General features: G+C 38.3%; 1 protein-coding gene across 7 annotated transcripts in view; it reads right to left on the bottom strand.

Moving 5' to 3' along the window:
* The window catches only part of ARHGAP44 (Rho GTPase activating protein 44), a 1,795,121-nt gene that overhangs the window by 779,329 nt on the left and 1,001,920 nt on the right, over nucleotides 1-13,872 (bottom strand). For 5 of the 7 annotated variants that reach the window (XM_044068796.1, XM_044068800.1, XM_044068801.1 and 2 more), the window contains exon 7: nucleotides 3,856-3,897. The exons of the other annotated variants lie outside the window; for them this stretch is intronic. In XM_044068796.1, coding sequence (XP_043924731.1) covers nucleotides 3,856-3,897 — 42 coding nt within the window. The remainder of the gene's footprint in view (nucleotides 1-3,855; nucleotides 3,898-13,872) is intronic. 7 annotated transcript variants of the gene reach the window in all.

The following is a 13,872-nucleotide window of genomic DNA, read 5'->3' as shown; positions in this document are numbered from 1 at the left end:
CATAAAAGGGGAGTTGGACAGCAAAAAGCTTCAGAGTACTTTTTTTCCCAGGAAGAGGGCAAGATCCTTGAAGAACAATGCTGGGAAACAAAAAAACAGTAACTATGCAGAAAAAGGTCAGGCATGTTAACACCTAGGCAAAAAAAAGCAAAAACAAAACAAAACAAAAAAAAAAACATACAAGCAGGAAATGGAGGCTGGAAGGGCAGAAGGTATAATATATTAGAACACCTGCTACTATGGCACGTTTACTTACACAATTGTTCTATTATCAAACATAGATCATTGCTACAGTAGCCCAAGCTATATGGCAGATCACCATAGCTTCTAGAAGAAAAGTGAAAGCCCATGGAGAATGGTCATAGCAAAGCCTGTTCAGGACCTACAGAAGAAATCCAGTTTGTAGTGCTTTGTTAAAGTATGCACAGAGAACCAAGATGCTGCCTCTAGAATCCAAAATCTACTCACTTTCCAGAAAGCCACAAAATAAACCAAAGCTCTTGTAGAATGGGCTGTATCCCTGCCTAGAAGTGATTTATTATGGTAAATATAAGAAGAGGCAATAGCAATATCAAGGGACAACCACCTGGAAATGGTCTGTTTTGACACTGGTGATTTTTTCCTATTACCTTCATAGAAGACAAACAGCTGATCAGCTTTCCTGAAGGTTTGAGTTTTGTCTAGGCACTATCTGAGCTGCCTGTGGACATCTAGAGTGTGAAGGATTCTGTCTTCTGGTTTAAAGTAAACTATGAGAGCATTTTACATATAAGGATAAGTCTCGTTCTCATAGAAACCCTGTCCCTGTAGAAAACAAAGTAGAGTTGACACATCAAAGAGCATGGAACTCAGGCACTCTCCTAGCAGATATTAGAGCAATGAGTTAAGAACCTCAGTTCGACCTGATAGCAGATTCATATGGAAACACTGTAAGTTTTCCTAATGAGGAGCCATCTGTTTCCTAAGTGGATGAGTATGTAACACCCATTTTATAAACTGTCAACTTGAACATTATTAGAAGGGAGATCCAAGGGCAGACAAGCAGGAATGGCCAACAAATGTACCTTGCTAGAGGAATATGAAAGGCCTTTGTGCAATAGTTCACACTAATCAATAACTAGAGGTAATTGGGCCAGAAAAGGATCCTGCTTTCCTGACTGGGATGAAAAAAAAAATCTTTTAAACTTGCACATGTATGGTTTTCTAGTAGGAGGTTTTCTTGACTTGTTTTGTACCTGCTCCATGTCCTCAGAAAAAAAGTCCCTTAAAGGCATCAAAATTCTATTATCCAGGCAGTGGACTGAAGACTTTCTAGATAGGTGTATCAAACACCCTGTGTTATGTGAGTAAACCCAGACTGTGGGGAAGCCTGTGATAATTACCCTTGACTAGTTTCAAAAGAAGTCAGAACTCTTGTTTCCTTAGCCAAATCGGAGTCACTACCACAATTTTTGGTATGTCTTTCTGGATCTTTAAAAGAACTCATGACTTCAGTGGTAAGGCTGGAAAAACACAGAGTAACATTCCATTCTAAGGAAATGATATAGCATCTGTTTTCCAGGCCTGTTTGCAAGGAGTCTTAGAGCAGAATCTCTTTAGTTATCTGTCCTGAATTAAAGCAAACAGATCTACTTGAGATGCCCTCCACAGTAAGATCAATTCTCGGAAGGCCCCAGGGTGAAGTTTCCATTAGTGTCAGTCTGTCCTGGTTCTGCTGAGCTTGTCTGCAATCATGTTTTGTTCCACCAGAATGTATGAAGCCTGAAGTGTCAGCTGAACTGAATTGCTTCTTCCTAGGCTATCATAACAAGTATGCAAAGAGGATAAGATCTGATACCTCCTTTATTTGTTTACTTACTACATCACTGTGGTGTTGTCTGTGTACACTTGCAGAGGTCCTGGGGACCGGAGATGATTCAACGCCTTCAAAGTTTTGATAAACACCATCATCTCTCTGATATTCGTGTACTTCAGTCTGTTTACAAGATCTCACAGAGCTGCAATTTTACCCCCTTTAAATCTGCTACCTACACTAGGTCTGAAGCATCTGTGGTGATGGCCTGGAGGGGAGCCAGAAGGGAGAATGAAAGACCTGGATTGCAAGCTATCTCATTTAATAAACAGGTGTAATCTCCTCTTTACAAATCCCAGGAATGGGATCTGAAAGAACAAAAGGTGCAGATGCAGAGTCTAGACTAATCTGCGGTCCCACTGTGTTTTCTTTATATGTAGTCTGGCAAGCAGAAGCATGAGAATCATGGATGCTATGCACCCAGAATCCTCAGAAATGCCTTTGTAGATGTATGGTTTTGATTGGATAAATTCATGAAGCACTGCTGAAATGTGCCTAGTTTGTCTGGAGAAAGAATGTCTCTCCCCAACAACATCCCAGGAAAAATCATTTTGTAAGAAAGGATAAGAAAAATCTTTTGAAAATTGGCTTGAAAACTCAGACTGAGTAGAAGTTCCTAAACAGATGATAAATCCTCTTGACAGCTGAACAAAAGATTTGCAAAGATATGAGTACTATCCAACTCTGGAAAAACATGAATGTCTTGAAGTCTCCAGTAAACAATGAGTGAAGTTAGGCTTTTTTGTGAATCGCCTTGGAGCAGTGGAAAGTCCAAACAGTAAAACAGAGAACCAGAGCAAATCTTAGGAAACTCCTGAAATTATGTGCAATGGAAATGTGATGATAAATATCTGTTAAATCCAGCTCTACCAAGAAAGTTAGAGGGAAGATCAGAGGTACAAGAGACCAAAGATGTATCATCTTGAACTTCAGAACCTTGACAAAAAAGTTTAGAAAAGAAAGATCTGGTAATGGCCTTGGGATCCTTTTGTTTTGGGAACTAAAAAATTCTTGAATAAAAGCTTTTACCTAGGAGATTGAGGGGCACTGGTTATATGACTCCCCAAGATGTCATGTGTTGCAGGATAGGATGAAATAGAATTCCCTGGAAAAGAGGGAGGGATTCCCATTGCCAAGTGTACCCCTCTGGATGACCTTCAATACCCAGCTCTCCGAAACTATCTGATGCCTCGAGGAAAGGTGAGGTCTCAGAGACATGGAGAGGTTGCCAGGCAAGGACGAGGGAAGACCTTGAGCAGGCAGATAGTAAAGTTGTTGACAGGACTGTCCTTGATTTTTAGAGGCTTTTCCGTTCTTTTAGAGCCTCCTTTTAATTGCTTTTTAAAACCCTGTTTGCTGGCTCCTTGCTGCTTAAATTCCTCATTGGAAATGGGTGCCGAAGAGAAGGAGAAATTGCTATTAGCTCTGAAAAAGGAGGACTGAAAAATCTGAGACACTCCTTGAATCAGTTTTCTCCTTTCATCACACTTCTTAAGCATCTCAGCTGCAGAGGGTCCAAACAGAACCTCTTTATCTAAGGGAGAGCTTAAAATTTCAGATTTAACATCTTGAGGAAGATTTTCTAAATAAAGTCAAACAAATCTACTCAAAAATGATCTGGCAGCAGCTGTTGTGGAAGAGTCAGTAGCATCATAATCACACTTTAAAATATGTTTAAATATATGAGAAACATCTGTCATAGAAGCATTTAATGAATTTATTACCTTACAGGAAGGAAGGTTATCTATTAACTTTGGCATGTTCTCAAAGGATATCAGTAAAAACGTTTAACATATGATCTTGATAGATTTAAGATTCTGAAATGTAAGTACTAGAAGAATACATTTTCTTCCCTCACTCATTTACTGCTTTCCCAACTTTGTTAGAGGAAGTAGGGTTAGCAGCAGAAATCTGTTTAGCAGAAGTAGATTTGGATGGAGAAAAAACTGATGGATCTACTTTGGAATTAGGAAATAACTACTTGTGGGTCTGGGAGTACCTACTTGTCAGACTTCTTGGGAGCAGCAGACTGTCCATCTGGTAATCTAGAAGCAATGAAAAAAACATTCAATAAGACAGGAAATAAATGATGAATAGCTGCAAATATAGGCATATCATACATTTTTGGTGTCATGGGAATCTCATTCTGGTCCCACTGAAAAACCTCTTTAACCTAAGACAAAGTGACAGTAAAAGATATATCTTCAGCACGGAAATCTGTTGACATACTTTCCTCAAAAGTCAGAGTACTCTTCTGACTGAAATACCATGTCAGACAGGGAAGGGTCTACTTTCCCTTTCTTGTCTAAATAATCAAGAGGCAAGGAAAAAGCACTATGTTTCTTGACAATTCACATTAAATCTGCACTGTCCATAAAAAAGAAACAGGAGACTGAGCGTTTTTCTCACTAAGCACTCTTTCCCTGAAAAAAGACTGACTCTTAGGCACACCGATCCCAGCTTCAAAATCCCTATCCCAGCCAAGTGAAGACCCTTCACTTGTCCCTTCCACTGATACAGAAAAAAAGTGTCTCTTTATTGGCCACCAAGGATACCCTACTGCTGCAGAGGGTGTGGCTATCCCACAATCGTTGGTGGCTACAAAAGCTACTCCAAGAGGGCTGGGGGAAAAAGATGGGTGACCTGAGGAACAATAAGCAGCCAAAGCAGAATCACCCACCAGTGGCTAAGGCAGAATAGGACCCGGCCTGAAACCTGAAGATTCTTTTATAATTTTCTTCTTTTTGTGTGCAAGGGGAGGTACTACTGTGGAGACTGAAGGTTGCTCCACCGGTAAGCCATGGAAGAGATGTTGAAAGCAGGGAGCAGAGCCTGCACAAGTCAAAAGCATGTAAGGTAGAGAAGAAGTGTTTCTTAGGTATGTATATCACTGATACACCCCCACAGGAGGAGTATCCTGTGCCAAACATAGAAAACTTTCAAATCTGAGTAAAATTTTAGTAAAAAAAAAAAAAATCTCACAGAAAGGTCACATATGCATAAAAACATGGCAACTCCTTAGAAATGCAATGACAATCTAAGACATTTTGTTTCCTAGTTAAACAACAAAATTTTGACAGATACATTTTCCCCCATAAAATAAAAAATAAAAAATAGTGGAAGACTTCCCCCAATTAAAACTTATCTACCCAGCTCTTAAAGATCATTAGCAAGCTGATGGCTGCATGGGGCCCACCAAAGGAGTGTTCAATTTGACAGCAAAAAGCTATGATGCTCTTTGGACTTCAGCTGTCAGCTGGAGTGTGTTGAAGGTGCCCTTAGCTTTGTGAAGCTGGCTGGTCACAGGAAAGTAGGACCTATATAGCTTAGGCTACTGCAACAGTGAGCCATGCCATAACATTTTCTGATTCACAAAAAAACACCAAAGCAGTGCAGAATAAATAAACGAAACCACAAAACAACAAACAATTCCACTGAAGCCAGTAAAAGAAACAGTCTTCAACACTAGTCTAGATTAACTAAGCACTTTTGTTCATTTAATATATCCTTGAAATTCTTCAGAGATCATGAACAAAAGCACTTAGCTAATCCAGATGAGTGTTGGAGACTGTTTCTGTTACTGGTTTCAGTGGAATTGTTTGTTATTTTCTGATTCACAGCAATATCTGACAAGACATCTGCCATAAAGGACAGACTAATGTGTGCCTCATCTTTGTAGTCATGAAATATTTATGGACAACAGTATAGGGCTGTGAACACACTGAGACCAGCAACAACAAGACTCTCTTATCTAAAGAAAATAACATCTACAAGAAGATTATTTTCTAAGCAGGCATTTTCAAGTGAATATTACATGACAGTTCAAATGGAGGTTTCATCAAGTTGTTTAAAAAAGAAATTCAAATCCAAAAGATGAACTAAAACCACCTAAGGAGGCTAAGGTCAAGTGCTCTTATGAAAGACAAAAAAATACATTTAGGGAATAAAAGTCATAGTTCCAAAGAGAGACAAGCTGGCAAGACTGAGTAAATGAGATGAGACTTAGGATTTTAGGTAGCCCAACCTAAAGAAGACAAGTGCTTGGGCGGATGTGAAAAGGTAAAACTCCTATTTAGAAAAGTACAGTTTTCATTGTAAGGACTCACTTATTTCATACCAAATACAAATGACATTACAGGCAAATGAACAAAACATCAGCCCCCATGCTGTGAGATAAGAATCATAAAGAAAGGAATAAACAGCCATATCCCACAACTATAACAGCTGATCCTCCTTCAGAGGCAGCTGAAGCCATGGCGATATGCACTCTAAAAGAAATGAGAACCATGGTTGATTTTGTCCAAATGGAAGTTGAGAGAATTAATTTAGATCCTCCTTTTTGCATTTTTCCCTTGAACAAGAGTTGTTGTAGGTAATGCATAGAAAAGCCCCCTTTCAAAACTCTCAATAAAGTGCCCTAAATTCCAACAAAAAGTCAAGAAAACTGTATATGAAGGGAAGAGGGATCCACCTCTGAAACTGCAATAAAATCAGATGCAGGAGAAGTTGTAGATTTATTTGCTATTCATTACCTATAATGACTGTAGAGTCATTTGGTCCAGCCACATTCTATGGGTCTGCCAAAAAAGGACAGCTATTAAATGAATGATGAAAGGTAAAGTACAATCTTGCAGCTTTACAGCCATCCTGCATTACTGGCATAAATGTGCTCTGCTCAATTTATTAATACACCAAATGCCCATGGTGGTGACTGTGTTTGTCTGCATAATACCTTGTTTAAGGCAGCTCATAGAGTTCTTGATGGTGACTTCCACACTAACAACTCCTTCAAGCTGATGTGTGGCTTGTTATGACATGAATAGCAAAGTTCTTGTACTGTCCATGACTCACCACAGAAACTAAAATCCAAACTCAAATCTGTTACACCTGTTTTCAGAACCTGAGAAAAGATGAGGAGGAGAAAAAAAAATGCCTCCATTTGTCTGGGCTACAAATAGAAACCATCCACTTCATGATAAGTAACCTGGCAGTATGAATCATAACAATACTGCCAAATGTGTAACCAAGAATGTGTCAGAAATACTTGCTATCAGAACGGGCTAATGTTGACTATGGAAAAGAGATGATGATCTTTACCTTTTCCAGAAAAAAGGCAGTAGAGACCCCCCCCCCAAAAAAAAAATAATTCTCTTGAAAAAGGCAATGGTACAATCTTTGTCTTGCTGATTTACAAGACATTTAGAGTCTAAAATGCGAATAACAGTTGTAATGAGAAAATCCATTAGATGCAAGAACTTTTTTTTTCAGGGGTGGTCCTTAAGTTTCTAAGGTTACTGTTCTGCATTTCTGCAGCTACAGGTATAGGCTAAAGTTGAAAGATCCTGAACCGGTCCACGTCAAATTCCCCTCTTACCAAAATTATTGTATATTGAACCATATTACTATTATGAAATTTAACCAAAATCTACAAAATCCCTCTCCAGGTCTGACAAATGCTGCCAAACTTTCCAAAAGTGCCATTAATAATCAAACTGTTACACAATTGGCTTTTTGTCAGAGAAAGGCTAGCCTCTGCTCTTCATTCAGTATATAAAATAACCAGTCAGCCATGGAAAGCAGTCCTTCTTTGAAGTGCATTACAGAAAACCTTTACCTAGTATCCTTAAAGGAAAATACATCAAGCTGAATCTAAACTTGTGAAAATGAAACAAAAACGCACCCAACAGGATCTTCTGCACGAGATCCAGCAGCTGAATTATTTACTTGCTGTATGCAAAGAACCAACAACTTTCTCAGAAAGCTTAGGAAAATAATCAGGTGTACAGTCAATGGTTAAATATAGTATACAATTTAAAATATCAAAAGAAATGCTCAATGGTTGCAGTTTATTGTGTACAAATCCCATACAAGATCAAAGCAATCTATGAAGACATCAGTGTGTGATTTTTAGCCAACATCTTTTTTCTGCTATACACTAAATTATAATTTAGTGTTAAGAATGCTGAACTCTTGTTGTAAAAAACATTCTGTGAAATTACTACAAACAAGTTCTAAAAGAAACAGAAAAAGAATTCATATCATCACGTTCACTATTTGATAGGAAAAAGCAGAGATTTCTGACTGTGACTCAAGGGACTTGGGCTCACTTAGCTATCCCATTCTATTAAAAGTCACCCAGGGTAACAGGAAATGAGCAGCATGCTTTCTGGCTCATCTGTCTCATGGGTAGATAGGGTGTTTCTATTTAAAGGAGCAACCCCCTCAGTGGAGAATGAATACTGTAGTCAGGCAGTGCATGCATGCTGTAAGAAACATCGGGTATTGGGTGGGACAATTGATACGGCACAACAAAAAAGACCTCTACAACTGTCAGAATAGAGTCATACTAGGATGCACTGATGTCTATCTTCGCCCACTCACTAATTATGAAAATTATTTTCCATTATTCCTACCTTCATAGTTATTTTATTGCTATAATGCCTTTCTCTGAGGCTTTGTCATAATCATTTCATGATTTGCAATAATTTTTTCCCTTTTTCTGTTATTTTTCAGTGTGATGCCCCACCTCCACATAATTCTCGGTGGAATACCCCCTGACCTTTGATGTCATGTAAGGTATTCCACAGCTGTCAGTTTAGTGCATTAATGCAATTCAAAGACTGGGGTATTTTTCTAATGATAACAGTGATGTCCAAGTAAATGTTTTAACTCCTGATGTTGGATTTCTAATTCTTTACATTGATTACCTTAATTTGAGTTCAAACAGCAATGTTGATGAGGCTGTGTGGCCTTATCTATACCACTGGCAAAGGCATTTGGGAAATCACAGACATTATAGGTTCTTCTAGGAAAATTTCTTTGGCTGCTCATTACTATATATATATATATATATGTATATATATATATATATATATATATATATATATATATATATATATATGTACACACATATATATATATATATTTATATATATATATATATATAGTTATAGATATGTAGATCCCTATCATATGACTGGAGTTTCAAAACTTCAAAATTCAAATTCTTGAGGCCATAAGATTGGAGTTTTGAAACATCGAACATAGAATAAAAAAAAAAAAATAAAAAAAAAAACTTTTCTTTTTATGTTTTTGAAGATGGGTAAGCACTCCTGCACCCCCTACATCCCCTGCTAACTAAATATACCAATTCCAAGATCACACTACATTGAGGAAAAGGATGAATTTCCTGATCCACGCTGTGCCACGATCTCCATTCAAAACATTCAATGTTTCAAAACTTCGATCATATGGTTTTGATCATAAAAGTTTTGAAACTTCCATCATATGATAGGGATCCATATATATATATATATATATATATATATATATATTTTTTTAAACTGGTGACTGCATTACTTTCATGTTCTGGTCGGACTCACTGTTATCACTGTTGGTTCAGTGGCCCACTGTTGCTGTTCTGAGTGGCAATGTGCATAAAGTATTATTGTTAGCATGAAGGGGAGGAATACAGTGAATGGTATGGATCTGTCTGAAAATTGAGCTATGAATATGAACTTAGGAATGAGCATTGTAATGATCCTCACATCATGAATATGAACATGCAAAGTGTTTTTTGCACAATATGAAACTGCAGAATAAGTCTATAGCTCAGTTTATGAGAGAAGAAAGTCTTATCCGTGAAACTATTTGGAGAGTAATACAGAAAGGGTGAAAAAATGATAGTGCTGGGAGGAGATCACAGAGTTAGACTGTGATATGCCGTGGGAGTCATGTATGAAGTATGCAATGGTACTGTGTTAACGTTCTGTGTGTGTGTGTGTGTGTGTGTGTGTGTGTGTGTGTGTGTGTGTGTGTGTGTGTGTGTGTGTGTGTGTGTGTGTGTTTGAGCGTGAAAACCCAGTTAGACACATTCTACAATATTCTGGATAGTTGAGAATTTTAGATGCCTGAAAACAATACAAAAATGAGTAACCGCTTCCAGAGAAACAAAACACAACATTCATGCTCTTTTTAAAAACAAACTGTTGCAAACATTGGGCTACCAGCAGTACAACATAAATGCAACCTATTTCACCATTTCAGAAATGTAACAGTAACTTCCTAAAAAGTAATGCCATGTAAAATAGTAAAACATGCTGTGCAACATTGATTAGAATACAAAATGAAATGTGAATGCATTTACGTTGTTTTTATCCTGTCACAGTTGAAGCCCATTGTTAGGAAAATGTGTAATAGTAATATGCATTAAGGTTTAAAAGGGTTAATACATTTATTCTGTTCACACTGCATTAATCTGCACAGCTATTAGAAACTTAACAAGAAGCATTTCATTTCTGCTAATGTCATGAAAATAACAAGAGACATTTCATTTCTGCTAATGTCATGAAACTTAACAAAGAGATATTCATTCCTGCTTATGCTATGAGAAAGTATGCAGCTGCTAGGATCTTTGATAAAGAAAACAATAGATGCTTGAAAGTATAAACCATAGTCAGCATTACTTGTACCAAAGCTAGAAATGTACCTTGAATCTAGACAAAATGTAACACATGTATTAGAACAGTACAATTGAAGAATTGAAAAGTTAAAATGGGCTAAAATAAGCCCAAGGCCAGGTTGTTTTTCTCAAAATGTTTTGCAAAACAGCAGATAATCTAACTTAATCAGCAATAAGGCTAGTAACATTTTCTGTAGAACATACAGAAAGCTGTGTCTAACTATGTCAGCAATAGAATATTAACATTTTCTGTGTGACAGGAAGAGAACTGTATAAGAAAAACATACTAATCAGCAGTAATTCAGACAAACCTTGTGCCTACATGCTTTGTCTCCTTGCTGCAAGTAATAAAGGGTGCCTTGCTTGAACCTAACGTGAATTGGTCTTTGAAGTTTTTTCCTTTGACAGACTGATCCTTCGGACCGGAACACTCTCTTCACCTCGGATCAGATGGCCAGGTAGTTGAAACCGTACGGGGAAGAAACCAAATCGGTTCTTCTTATATGGAAAGTCCTCCGACTGAATTGTCGTTCAAAAGAGGCCAGCCACTTTCTGATCTGTGACTGAAGGACGGGTCTCCACAAATTGGTGATCAATTACATGGGCTCAGGTAAGGTGAATCTACTTTTTTCTGTTTTCTGTTTTAGATCAGGGACTAGATGTGTATTGTTTTTGTCAGACTGCATTTTTCTTACAAGTCAGGGACAAAAAAGATTACTGTCTTGTCATAGATCAGGAGAAACAGAATAAGTAGGCAATCACTCTGAAGAGACTATAACAAAATCCGTGGTACCACGTTAAAAATTAAGAGAAGTTACGTAACAATCAAAGGGTAGATGGGTAATAATTGCACATAAAGACCCCAAAATCCACTTTTAACAGAAGATGCAAAATATATGCAGTCGCAGCGCGCTGACAACATTAGATATTATTCAAAATGGGTTAATAAATACAAATTCAATGGAAAATTAGAAAAATCCTCACTTATCAAACTTATCAAACAGCTCAAAACCGATTCCAAAGGTTGGGTAAAAAAGCAACGTCGATTAGGAATTCCTCAGGCACACAGGTGGCTTGAGGAAGTAAACCGTCGGGAACAAAAGAACAAAAATTCAAAAGCAATGTTTTTAGATAAGGAGGACAATAACTTAGTAATAGCATCAGCACCTCGGCCTCCCTTACCAGAATATGAAGCAAGTGAACAGGTTAGTCCACCCCCACAATATCCTGTAGTCACTGAAGACAGAGATATTATGAAACTAAAACTGACTAAAATTAGAGATCCCATCGGGACCAGGTCCCGAACAAAGGCAGGTAACTCAGATGAAGGCATCGAGTTATGGCAAATGGTTAAGAATTCACGATCTATAAGTGAAGAAGAAGAAATATGCCCACTTATAGAAGTACCCAATCCTCAGGCAGGTCAAGACAATCAGGACCCAACTATATTAGTGTATAGACCTTGGACTCCGGAAGATATCTGGAAAGCCACTGAGGGAATTCCCCATCCAAAGGTTAATTTTAGAAAATTCTCAGAAGATTTACAAGGAATGAGGCTGAGTTATAACCTAAATGGAGAAGAAATAGAAAAAGTGGTTAGACAAATTGTAGGGCCAGATTGGTACATGATTAGTGGGAACTGGAATTCCCGTGATGCTGCACAAAGACTCCTCCCACACAGCAGCGCAGAATTAGACACCAAAGTAAAAGGTCTTACAGACCGCATCTCTGAAAAATGGGAACCTACGGGCAGACTGGACTTGCATTAATCAATGCATCCAAGAAGAAGGTGAAACAATTGACCGGTACTACGCCAGATTGTTAGAGTGTTTTAATAACCACTGTGGAATGCAGGTTCCTGAAGATCAAACACAAGATTCCCCATATGAACAGCAGTTAAAGAATGCATTTTTAAAGGGCAGTATTGCACCTATAAGCAGTTTTATTACAAAACATATGGTAGACCATCGTACAAGCAGGTTACAATCATTACTTGAATATGCTAAGCATGCGAAAGGCATTTTAATAGCAAAAAGAAAAAGAAAGCTCAAGTATTTTCTGTAGAAGATGGGGCAGAAGTTTATGTAGTACAGTCTGGGAAAAAGGGCAAGAAAAACGCACAGGGAAACAAACAATCTGATCAACGATCAGAGGACTTTGAAGGGCGAAAGAAATGGGGAGAATGTTTTAAATGTGGTAAAAAAGGGACATTTGGCAAGGAATTGCAAGAAAAACAAGAAGGCAACAATGGAAGACAAGGAGGGTGAGGACTGACTATATGGTAGTCAGGAATCACTAGAAGAGGCTAGCGAAGAAAGGACAAATGAGAATGTGATACAGGGAGTAGAGGAAGTGCAGGAAGTTAGTGACAATGAAGAGAATGAAATATTAGACCTAGCTCTATTGAACTTGGAGCTTTATTTAGCAGACACAAAACCAGAAATTACACTCTTGGTAGAAGGGAGGGAAGTCAAATTCTTGTGTGACTCAGGGGCATCACGAACCCTGATACATCCCTCCAAACTGACAGAAAACACAGAGTCACCTGATTACATAGTGGTCAAAGCAGCTAATGGACAGCTGTATCGGGAGCCTCTCTCCCGTAACATTGCAATAACTGATCCAGTTTCAGGATTGACTCAGAAAAGCAAAGTTGTTGTTTCTGCAAAATGCCCAGTGAACCTCTTGGGCAGAGACCTCATGCAGCTATTTGGTATAGCAGTAGTCCCAACCATGTAGGGTATGGAAGCACAGTGACAAATTGATACCTTTGCAGTGCAACCGGAGGGAGAAATGTTTTATTGGTACAGCCAGGACTTGGTTACGACTGGTCCAGGGACTGTGACCAAAGAGTTAATGAATGTAGCCATCAGCAAGTTCCCCTCCCTTGACACTGATAAGCAACACCTGCTGCACTGTACCCTGTATTATTGTAACAAACCAGGACCTGATAAGGAATATGAGCAAGAATTATTTAAGAATCATGCAATCAGATTGTTATTGCGTAACCTGTACTGGGACACAGAAGGGAACAGTGTAGCCAGCTGTGCATTGCCCCAGGAGTTCTTTGCACTTTATAAATCTAATTGATTACCACACGTTAGCTTAACAAAAAACAGAAATATAGAATGGGCAGACCTAGGAGAAAAAGTCACAAGATGGGAGAAACAGACAGAACTAGAACTGTCAGAACAGAGAATACAAATACAGAAGTTGAATTGGATAACTCAGACCAACCCAGCTGTACACTTGCAGTCTAGCGAGGACAGCTGATTGACACTCCTATTAAAGGAGGAAGAGAATGCCTTACAGAATATACCAGAAACTCTTTGGTCAACAGGAAAATCAGATGTAGGACTCATTCATACAGCGGGACCAGTTACTATCACGCCAAAGTCAGCATTCAGACCACAAAAAAGACAGTATCCCTTAAGAAAAGATGCAGAGGCAGGAATAAAGCCTACTATAGCATCCTTACTTTAAGGAGGGATACTAGTAGAATCTCCCGATTCACCATGTAACACACCCTTATTTCCAGTTAAAAAGGCCAATGGAGAAT

The sequence above is a fragment of the Protopterus annectens genome, chromosome 4.part0 (assembly GCF_019279795.1).
Source record: "Protopterus annectens isolate FY-2018-M chromosome 4.part0, PAN1.0, whole genome shotgun sequence".
Classification (NCBI taxonomy): domain Eukaryota; kingdom Metazoa; phylum Chordata; order Ceratodontiformes; family Protopteridae; genus Protopterus; species Protopterus annectens.
The sequence above is the reverse complement of the archived record's forward strand: the minus strand, read 5'-3'. Positions and strand labels throughout refer to the sequence as shown.